The sequence below is a fragment of the Hipposideros armiger genome, unplaced genomic scaffold (genome assembly GCF_001890085.2).
Source record: "Hipposideros armiger isolate ML-2016 unplaced genomic scaffold, ASM189008v1 scaffold_282, whole genome shotgun sequence".
Lineage (NCBI taxonomy): Eukaryota > Metazoa > Chordata > Mammalia > Chiroptera > Hipposideridae > Hipposideros > Hipposideros armiger.
Window position 1 is genome coordinate 1907590 of NW_017731632.1, and position 10820 is coordinate 1918409.

Genomic DNA, 10820 nt, shown 5'->3' on the forward strand with positions numbered 1-10820 from the left:
CTCCGAGGCTGCTCAGCTCGGGCTGACTCGAACCACTGTTGCTCAGAGCTCAAACTCTTGAGCGAGCTCTTAACCAACTGAGCCACTCAGCCGGCCCTGATTACACTATTTAGAAAGCTCTACCCAATCCTAGGTCATGCGAGGATAACTTCATGGCCTCCAAACTCAAATGAACCCTCAAACTGTATCATGCTTTCTAGGTGCGTTTTCCACTATTATCGATCTTGCCACATTGTTTAAACCTTAGCTTTCTCATCTCCCTTCCCATTTTCAGTAGGTCTTTTCCTTACAGTGAAAATAGAGCCATCAGAGAATTGTTTCACTTTCATTCCAATAAACACATGAAATTACCTGCAACTACAGCCCATCTTCCTTCCCTCCTTTCACAGGGAAAAGTGCTTTCCTACGTAACAAGTGAAGGATGCCTCCCCTGGGCTCTGGAGGTCATTTCCTCCTGTCTTCGAGGGACCTCACTCCATTACTCCCCCCTCTCCTATATCAGCAAACCTTCTCTCTCTACTCTCTCCCTTCCATCAACTTTATGTTTCTCAAGACTATCCCATCTGAAAACGTCTGGACACCGTGTCACCAGTCTAGCTCCCACGCTTCCTTCTCCACAGCTGAGCTTCCTCTGTGAACGCCACCTCTTCGTTTCTTTGGGCCTCCCTCTGCCTATGGTGGCATATGGCTCCCACAGCACCACTGCAATGAAACTCTTCTTGGCAAGGTCACCAACAATCTCGTTGTCGCTACATCCAAGGCTCATCTTTTATTCCTTTTTTGGGGGGAGGGGGGGAATTGGGGAAAGGGAACAGCCACGTTGTTGTCTTTCAATCTTAGTTGTGGAGGGCACAGCTAGCTCAGCTCCAAGTCCAGCCACCATCCAGCTGCCCAGCAGCAGGTGCTGTGTTCGATCTTAGTTGCGGGTGGGCGTAGCCACCATCCCATGCGGGAGTCAAACCGGCAACCTTGTTGTTAGGAGCACGTGCTCTCACCAGCTGAGCCATCCTGCCACCTGTTGGCAGCTTAGCAGCAGCTCAGCTCAGGCGCAGCTCACTGGCCCATGTGGGAATCGAACCAGCGACCTGTGACTCAGAGCTTGCTCTCTTAACCAACTGAGCCACCTGGCTGGCCCCCTTTATTTCTTTTTGTACCTGACTGTTGAGTAGCATTTCACACGTTGCCTGTGTGTCCCTGGAAGCAACCTCTTTCCTTGGCCCAGGACACAGTGCTCCCTCGGTTTCCTCCCTGCTCCTTCTCCACATGCTGGTCTGCTGTCCGAAGGCTCTAGGCCTTTTCTCTAGGCACGCTGTCCTCATTGCTACTCTTCGGCTGTTAGAGTCAAGCGCCATCTACACGCTGAGGACATCGATACCTGTCTCTAGCCTGTGCTCCGTCCTGAGCTCCCCATCCTTGTACTCCATTTACCAAATGCACTAGCTGGAAAAGCCATGTGACTTGTGTGGCATTCTAGGCCTATAACGAGTTGACCTTGGCCAAGCAACAACATTGTTGTTTTCTCATCAAAAAAAGGGGGGACGGGCGATTATTCAGACTGTGCCTTCTTCTCCAAGATACTCTAGGGTCATTACAATGAACCACTACGTAGAAGGATATCATAAACAATAAAGTACTGTATAAACTAAGCTCCTGTTTTTATACAGATTGGTGACACATGTCAGCTGTCTGTCTGGAAAGGGGTTTTTAGTAGCTTGGAATTTGGGAAGGACTAAGATGTCGATGGAGGCTTTCGGATCCATTTCTCGGTTTGAGAATCAATAGGCTACGGAAGGGGTTCCAGCCGCAAACGCGCACATGAACCAGCGAGGTAACAAGAATGAGCCGAGCGGGTCGGGTGACTCCCCGCCTTACTTGAGGGGGCAACTCCGGGTGATTGGTGGTGACACACGGGATTCTGGATCCAATTTTTCTACAGAAGCTGAAAAACTGTTTGTTTTTAATTTGAGCTTTTCGGCCTTTTAGTAACAGCCGATTCTTTAAAAACAACACCTATGTGGAGCCCTCCACCAAACCAACAAGCCAGGCCCGTTCACGGTGCTACCCATCTTAACTAAATGTCGCTGGGAATTTGGGTCGCTATGAGGCAAAACGAAACCTTTCTCGAGGGCTGTTTCACCGCCCGCTCCTCGCGCCCCAGCGGGCCCGCCACACGCCGCGCACAGGGCCGGCTCCGCCCGGACAACCGCGGCGCGTATTTACACGGGGCACCCTGACAACCAGTCTCCGCAGACACGACCACCCAAGGGACGGTAGGGGCTGGGCCAGGAGCCGCACTACCTGGGCGGAAGTCGCCGCGGCCACTCTTCGGCGCGTCGGTGCTCTGGTCAGCTGCGGGCCGGGAGCCGGGAGCCGGGAGCTCGGAGCTCGACGGCCGGATAGTCTCCGCGAAACCAGCCGCGCGGCGCACGCGCGGCCGCGACCAGGGTTCTGCGCACGCGCAGCCGCCCGGCGCGGCGGAAGTGAGGCGCCGGCGTCCTTCCGGGCTTGCGTCACCGCGTCGGGGCGGAAGCTAGTGCGGTTTGGGGCCGGCGGTTGCTGAGCGGACCCGGCCGTCTCAGGACCCGAGTCCCCGCTCGGCGCCCGCTGCGGGCCGCCGCCATGTCGCTGCTGCAGTCGGCGCTCGACTTCCTGGCCGGCCCAGGGTCCCTGGGCGGCGCCGCCGGCCGCGACCACACCGACTTCGTGGGGCAGACGGTGGAGCTGGGCGAGCTGCGGCTGCGGGTGCGGCGGGTCCTGGCTGAAGGTGAGGCCCGGGCTGGTCGCCGAGGGTCAGCGCGGGGCGGACGGGCGCGGGGCCGAGCCGGGCGGGGCAGGGAAAGGTCAGGGGCGGGGGCGCGGGCCAGGCGGGAGCGACGTAGCGGTAGCAGCCGGCGTGGGGCCGGCGCAGAGGCTGTGGCCGTGGGCAGGAGACGGCGGGCAGGTGGGGAGCTCGGGGGGAGACGGAGAGCCACAATGGAGGCAGAAGGTGCGGGACCCGGAAGGCTGGAGCGTGGAGGGGAGCAGTGCGACACGGCCCTTCCCTTCACGTCGGGGCCGGTGTGGGGGCGGCGCGCCTCGTTTCGGGCGGTCGCGGTCCTGTTCTCCTTGGGTGTCGGGGCAGACAGGCAGCGTGTCCCCGAGCCTGCTTCCTCCTCTTGCCGCTGAGCGTTGTCTTGCCTCGGTCTGACTGGCCAGTAATGGAGGAGTTTCCGGGTCGGTTTGTCGTCGGTCGGCTTTCTTCCCGCACGGGGTTTCTAGCTTCCTGAACGCCCTCTCCCTTACTCACAGAGAACTTGTCGCCAGTGTTGGTGACAGCCCCCTCTCCCCCGGACTCGCGCTGCGTTTTGTTGGTCGGCGTCCACAGGGGCGTCGGGTTGCTCCAGTCGCGGTGCTCACCGGCCCCGCGAAACAGAGCTGTTTCCCCCGCGTGAACACGGGGCGAGGGAGCGGCTCAGCGTGAAAGACCGAGCCTGTCTGCGGAAGCTCCCGGGGCTGTAGCCTCAGCCGGTCGCCGTGCCACCCCTGCTGCCATCTGTACTCGGTTTGAAGCGGGAAACGGGCTGACTGCTCTGCTGTCCTTGGTCCTCAAGGCCTGAGGGGGTTGTCTGTCCACAGCGTGGGCACACACTTTTTCTCCACTGTGGTCAGAAACAAACATTTTGGGTGTGTCGTGGTGAGAAAAACCCCAGGCTCTTCTTTCAGAGGCGGGACCGGTACCAGTACCTCTCCTAACACGCACAAGTGTGGTGTTCTCTCACACCTGTGGGAACGACCAGCGTTTCCCCAGACCAGCTCATTTATTCTGAAAATACCGGGCAATGATCTTGGTTCTTTAAGAAATTCGCAGTGGACAGTAGGTGGCTTCTGCCTTATAGAACGTAAAATAAGATACACGCTCCAATGACAGAGGACAGCACAATGCAGGGGGACCCTTGGGGTGGGACAGAGAGTGGGGAGGGTCCCCGAGGGCTAAGCTGAGGAGGGAGGGGCGAGAATGCACCCCTGCCAGGGCCAGGAGTAGGGCCAGGGGCTAGGAGGGGCAGTTGCAGGTGGGAGGTGGGTCATGTAAAGAAGGAAGCCCGTGCCCATCGCTAGGCGCTCAGGATGAAGAACAAGCCTCCGGTTGTACAAAAGAACCCATTCCCTTTGCAAACTGGGCGAGTCAGGAGGTAAAAATACAGTTACGAGCTGTAAATGGCCTCTTTTTAAACTTAGTGGGTAGGTGGCTTGAAGCCTCGAAAGCTTGTCTTTCTTAACTGAAATAGTAAGAAACCTGTATGAAGTCTTTCACGTAAAACAGCAACATCGGCACGTAGGCTGTGTAATTCAAGCTGTCGTGTATAAATAGGAAGGTCCCAAGCCTAAACCTTGGGTAGCGATCTTGAGCATTTCTGAATCCTTCAGGTTTTTAGAAAGGTAATGTGTGTCCTTTATGTGCCGGGGTACTCCCACCGGGTTGGGAAGTGTTCTGTAATCAAATACGTGAATGTATCTGTAATTAAATGACTAAGTATCCTCACTGTGGGCTGCTTATGTCTTTAAGTGGCCCCACATCAGTTCATGTCAGGTCTTGCCCCGATTAATTTACAATAGATCATGTTTTGCTGTCAAACGATTTAGAAAAAAGAATATGGGTTTTCATAGCTTTTTGGAATTTGCATCTGTAGCATGAAATGGGTTGTGGGGGGAAAAAAGTTGTGGGCAGTGATCTATGTGGAGTCAGATAGCTTTCTAATCTTTTCAGGATTTGTTCTAAATTTTCATTTAAAAAAAGAGAAAGAAAGAAAGACTACTGGGTGGACCCCGGGTCCTCCTGCTGTGGAAGTGCTCACTCCCACTTCCTACTGCCAGAGTGGGTGCCTGAGGCGGCCACTGCTGCCAAATCGAGTGCTCGTCACACACAGCAAGGCTCGCTTGGGCTGCTTCCTCCGACTCACTGGTAGCAAGGTGGACAAAGTGGTGTGTGGGCAGCTCCTCACGAAACAAAAACAAGGCCACGTGCCTGTCATGGAATCCGAGTGTAACTAGTCACGTGTGTTTGCTTAGATGTTGCGTGCCCTGTCAGTCAGTCAGTACCTGTTTGCTAGGACACTTGTGTGCCATGCATGGTATCAGTGGCCTTTGGTGAACATAAGTGGTGCCTGCTCAAGGATGTGTGTTCTCTCTGGGGTCAGTGCTGGCCTGAGAAGCGGTGAGGGTATACCGCACACTAACCCCGGGCCACCTGTTTGCAGCCCTAGCCACCACTCCCCTTCCACTGCTTTTGGGGGGCTCCTCCCCTCACAGCATAGAACATTGTGATGGGGAGAGAGTGCAGGACTGTGATAGGACTCCTGGCTGCACGTTTTGGAAACCCCTGAAGCTGGCCTGATGGAAGGTGAGGACCTTTGTTGGACCAGGACGCCCTGCACAGGCATGCACAGTGCGGTGTGTTGTAGGTGGGCTTTAGAAGATGGTTTGGTGGTCACGGCATGCTGACATTACAGCATGTCCCCTTTCCATGGAGGAAGCGGGCTTGTGCAGTGTCTTCCCCTCTCATCATGGTTTATCGGCCTTGGTTCTTTGCACCTGTTCCCGGACCCAGAGGCCTGAGTTCAGGGGTTGCTCTCCCCTCTGTCTGCCCCACCCCAAAGGTCCCCTAGCACTGCGTGGTCCTTCTGTCATCAGAATGTGTGTCTTAAGTTCTACAAAACAGAAGCCACTCAAGGGTGCTGAGCGGCTGTCGTCATTCTCCAGTCCCCCAGAGCAGGTGACCAGGGTCTTCACAGCAGGGCTCCGTCCGGCGTGTGGCCCACCGTGAGCACGCCCACACGAAGCAGTAACCATGGCCACCACCCCCGCCTTTATGGTGCTCTGACTGTCTGGCAGTCACAGCCTGGTGCTTCATGCGGACTGGGATCCCGATGGTGGCTGAGGTCCAAACTTGCCAGAGCCACTGGCCAGTGGGTGTGGAGTGCAGGCTGGGGGCCGACGGAAGGCCACCTCGCCCAGGCTCCTCGGCACTTGGCAGAGTGCGAATTCTGAGTCTGTGTGATGGCCAGGCTGTCTGTCGAGTGTGTCCTGGGGGGAGCAACATCTCCAGCACATCCAGGTGGCAGTGGACTCTGGGAGCAGCTTGCAGTGGGCGTCGCCGGGGCAGGTCGGAGCTGAGCGCAGCCAGCACTCTGCTCTCCTCATCGGCATTGTGTAGTAACCAGCATGGGATGCCCTCCAGGCTCTGCCTGCGATGTGCAGGTGCCTGGAGTGGGATGCCATGGGGGGATGTCCCCCGGGAGAGGTCGCTGGGGGGGGGGGCTTGGCTTGCTCCTGTCTGTGGGCTCCCGCTCCATGGGGGCCTGTCCCTGTAAGACAGGTAGTGACCACGTGTGTGTAGAATGTGGACTCTGCTGACTGACCGTCATTGAGGTCACTGAGTGACGTGTGTGCTCCCGGTGCTCACTGTCCTGGCACTTGGTGCCCTGTGCCACCCTGTGTCTGGGCCCTCTGTGGAGGCCCTGCCCGACCCCCGTCCCCACACACGTCCCTTCAAGAGTGGTGTCTGGTTGTTGACCAGCGTGTCTCTGACTCGTGCGTTGGAGCATCTGTCAGTGCTTGTTGGCCTTCTGCCCTCCCTCCTGGAATTATGCACGTAGGTCCTGTGCCTAGTTTTTTTTAACTTAAAAATAGTTTAAATTGAGTTATATGTAGTAAAACGTGCAGAATTTAAGCGCTTTCACAGGTATGTGCACCTGTGTAGCCAAACACCTATTGAGCGAGAGAACCATGGGTCACCCCAGAAAGCCACTCATGCTCCCCCACCCCACCTTGTGGGACATTGCCTGGCGTGCCGTGCTCGCAGGGCCGGCACCGTGGTTCTCACAGTCACTCCCCTCCTTTGCTGCAGTTTGTCCATCCACTTGGCTGCTGATGGACATTCGGTATTTGCATGCAGCTGTTATGAATAAGGCTCGAGAACGCTTTCTTACAAGGTTCTGAGGACCTTACGCTTGCCTTTCTCTCGGGTAAAACACCTCGGTTGCCAAGCCTAGCTTGCGCCTCCAGCAGCACACAGCCCCTTCCCCCCACCCTCGCCAGCACGTGCTGCCGTCTGTCATTTTCGTTGTGTCTCTTCGTGTGCACATGCAGTCGTGTCTACTTGTGGTTGGAATTTCATTTTCCTGATGAAACCATGTTGAACATTTTTCACCTGCTTATTAGCCATTCGTATGTCTTTTGTGTGTGAAATGTCCATTCTAGTCTTTTTCCCATTTCTTACTGGCAGGAGTTGGGGGGGGTGTTTCTTCTTCTTCTGAACACAAGTCCTGTTTTTATATGACACACATGTACTTGAGGAAGAGAGGTGGGCGCAGGTGGGTCACTGCTGCCCCCGCTGGGCTGTCCTGGAGCCCACGCTCAGCCTAGGCAGGCAGACATCTGTGTCTGGTTTCTGGTTCAAGAACAGTCTCAGGGAAGCGACTGCACGCGTTGGTGTCTTAGTGTGCATGGCCTGTCCATCCCTGATTTGTTTTACCCGTTAGTGTTATTATTTTTACTTAAATTTTTTATAAAGATTTTATTGGGGGGATTGGGGGAGGGGAACACACAAGTTGTTGTTCTTCAGTCTTTGTTGTGGAGGGCGCCAGTCGCCACCTGGCTTCCCATCAGCAGCTCGTGGCCTCTAAGGTCAAGGTGCTGTGTTCAGTCTTAGTTGCAGGTGGGCGTAGCTACCATCCCATGCGGGAGTCGAACCAGCAGCCTTGTTGTTAAGAGCACATGCTGTATCCACTGAGCCATCCGGGTGGCAGCTCAGCTCAAGGTGCTGAGTTCAGTTTTAGTTGCGGGCGGGCATAGCCCACCATCGAACAGGCAATCTTGTTGTTGCACCAGCTGAGCCATCCTGCCACCTGTTGGCAGCTCAGTGACATTTCAGCTTGGGTGCAGCGTCACTAGCCCATGTGGGAACCGAACCGGCGGCCCCATTGCTCAGAGCTCACGCTCTTAAGTAAGCTCTTAACCAGCTGTGCCACTTGGCCGGCCCTACTTAAACTTTTAATTTTGAGAAAACTGCAGACTTACATCCAGTGGTAAGAAGTGATGCAGAGAGATCCCGGGACACTTTGCCCATTTCTCCCAGTGGTGACATCTTGAAAACTAGAGGGAGGGTCACCTCCAGGATCTCGACATTGACACAGTCAAAACACAGAAGTTCTTACCCAACACAGGTCCCTCATGTCCTTTCCTAGGCACACTGCATCCTGAGCCCCAAAACCACTCACCTGCTCTCCATCGCTTTTTTTGTCATTTGAAGAATGCTGTCTAAATGGAGCCCCACGTACGTGTGGAGTTGCCCCCCTGCCCCCTCCACACACACACCCCCAGCTCTGAGATCCCCCCGGGCTGGTGTGTCCATAGTTCATTCGGCACCAACTCTGCCTGTGAGAGGAGCGATCTGATGGGGGCGCTTCCTCTTTAGGATGCCAACCCAGGGGCAGGGCCTCTTCTGTGGGCCCTTCTAACTCTGGCCACCTCCCTTGCGCCCTGGCTCCTCACACAGTCACGTGGGGGTTGGGACTTCCACACATGACTTCTGGGGGGCAGACGCTGACCCAGTTTCTGGAGGCCTGGCTGGCATTTGTACTGTGTTTGCGTGTTTGCTCTAAGAGGCGTCGTGGCGCCTCACTGCGGTTTGCTTTGCGTTTCTCTAAGGCTGCCATGTGCCTACTCCCGCCCTCCTCGCCTCGCCGGTGAAGTGTCTCCGTGTCTCTTGCTTGTTTTCTAATCATATTTTTGTTATTGATGTAGATACGAGTGCTCTGTCAGACTGTCTCTTAGTCGGCAGCTCATATTTTCACCCTCTCAACAGGGCCGTTTGCAGATCCAGTTTTTACCGGACTTTAGCTGTTGCAGATTTGCCTTGTATGACTCCTGCATTGCTGCCGAGTCGAGGAGCTCTGCCTGGCTGTAGGGCTTGAAGATTTTTCCCTAGGCTTTCTTGAAAGTTTCTTAGCTTTACATTTGTACAGAGTTATTGTTGTAAAGTGTAACGTTTAGATCAGAAGTTCTTTTCTCCTTTGCCGAAGGGTGTCCGGTTGCCCCAGCACCGTTTATTGCAAACACCGCCCTCCCTCCATGGGACCGCCTGGCATAACTGTGTGGCTATCTTTCTGGGATTTCGCTGCTTCGTCCCACTGATGTGTGAAGCCGCCCTTACCCACACCAGTCTTCACTTCTGCTTGTAAGGCATTCCCGAAATGGGCAAGCTCTTTTCTCATTAGGAAATTTCAGCCGCGCAGACAAGCGGGCCGAGGAAGAGAACCCAGGCCTGTGCCCCACCACCCAGAACTAACAGGGTTAGCTTGGAAGAGTTCATTAACGGGACCTCACAGATAGCGTCGGGACTTGCGCTGCCCTGCCCTGCTGTGTTTCTCTCCAGAGGCAGCCGCCAGCGTGAGTTTGGGCCTGCGCCCCCTCTGTAGCTGGTACAGAACCTGCTGTCAGGGTGTCAGACGCAGTACGAACGGTGGGGTGCTTCACGTCTGAAGGCTGCTTTTCACTAGGGACTCTGTTACCGTGACCTGTTCATTTACTCAGTACACACCTGACTGCCCAGTGTGTGTCAGGCGCTGTTCTGGATGCTGGTGGCACCAATGTCAGTGACAGATGAAATTTCTGCCATGCTGAGTTTTCAGTCTGGTGGGAGGGACAGTAAACAGGTACCCAAAGGAATGTGTAATACAGTGTCATGTATCAGAAAGTGTTAGGGAGGAGGAACAAAATTGGGAACAGGGAGAGGCTGGGATGGGGGTGACTCGGGGAGGGCCCCTCAGAGCGGGGCTGGAGAGCACAGCCGGAGCCGTGGGCACAGGGGCATCCATCAGTGTCCAGGGTGGGGGTGCCGCCGGGCCTGGCGAGTAGAAAGGCCGTGGATGGTAACGGCTTTGCAGTGTCTGAGGAGAAGCCGACCATCCGTGGCTGAGGCTGAGAGGCCGCGGGGCCGGCGGGTCGAGGACCTCGGAGCCATGCTGAGGTTACAGTGCGGGTCCAGGATTTTCAGTAGCGTCCTTGGAGTTGTCTGCCTTCACAGTCGTATCACCTGCACGTAAGAACAGTTTTAGTTCTTTCTTTGCTCTTTTTCCAGCTTCCTTGCGCTGACTCGGACCTCCAGTAGCATGTTGTGGTGTGGTGCTGAGAGCAGACACCATGGCCTTGTCATCAGTCTTAGAAAGAAAGCACCTTCAGCCTCATGTCAGCTGTAGATTTTCTGTAGTTGCCATGTCTCAGATTGAAGATGTTTCTCTCAATCCCCACTTTGCTGAGGTTTTTTGGTTTTTTTTTTTTTACTATTTTAAAAACTCATGAGTGGGTTTTGCATGTTGACAGGCTTCCTCTGTGCCTGTCGAGCAGGTTGACTTCCCCAGTTCTGTTACCTGTCGAGCTCGGCAGCGCCTGGCTGCGGGGCTGCACCAGCCGTGCCTTCCTGGGCAGATGCCACGTGGTCCTGGTGTGTTGTCCTTCCTCGGTTCTGCCAGAATCGCTATGCTGGTGTTTTTTGAGTGTTCTTATGTCTGTATTAATGAATGATTTTGACCTGTAATTGTGTTTTTATTGCCTTCCCCTTGCTTCAAAAAATGACCTAGGAAGTATTTTCTCCTCCTCTGTTGTAGATTTTGTACAAAGTTGCTCTGCTTTCTTTCTTTTTTTTTTTTTTTAAGATTTTTCATGTTTTAAAATTGGGGACTTGGGGGAGGGGAACAAACAAGTTGCTGTCCTTTGGTTCTTCAGTCTAGTTGTGGAGGACGTCACTTCACTGGCCCATGTTGGTATTATCATTGCGGTCTTCC

General features: G+C 54.9%; 2 protein-coding genes across 8 annotated transcripts in view; one reads left to right on the forward strand and one right to left on the reverse strand.

The window, feature by feature from the left end:
• Positions 1-2441, reverse strand: part of TMEM175 (transmembrane protein 175) — a 24751-nt gene extending 22310 nt beyond the window's left edge. For all 7 annotated transcript variants that reach the window (XR_002125679.1, XM_019658004.1, XM_019658005.1 and 4 more), the window contains exon 1: positions 2299-2441. The gene's annotated coding sequence lies outside the window, so the exon portion shown is untranslated. The remainder of the gene's footprint in view (positions 1-2298) is intronic.
• Positions 2442-2518: 77 nt separating this feature from the next.
• Positions 2519-10820, forward strand: part of GAK (cyclin G associated kinase) — a 55304-nt gene continuing 47002 nt past the window's right edge. The window contains exon 1 of the mRNA XM_019657998.1: positions 2519-2764. Coding sequence (XP_019513543.1) covers positions 2620-2764 — 145 coding nt within the window. The 5' untranslated portion in view covers positions 2519-2619. The remainder of the gene's footprint in view (positions 2765-10820) is intronic.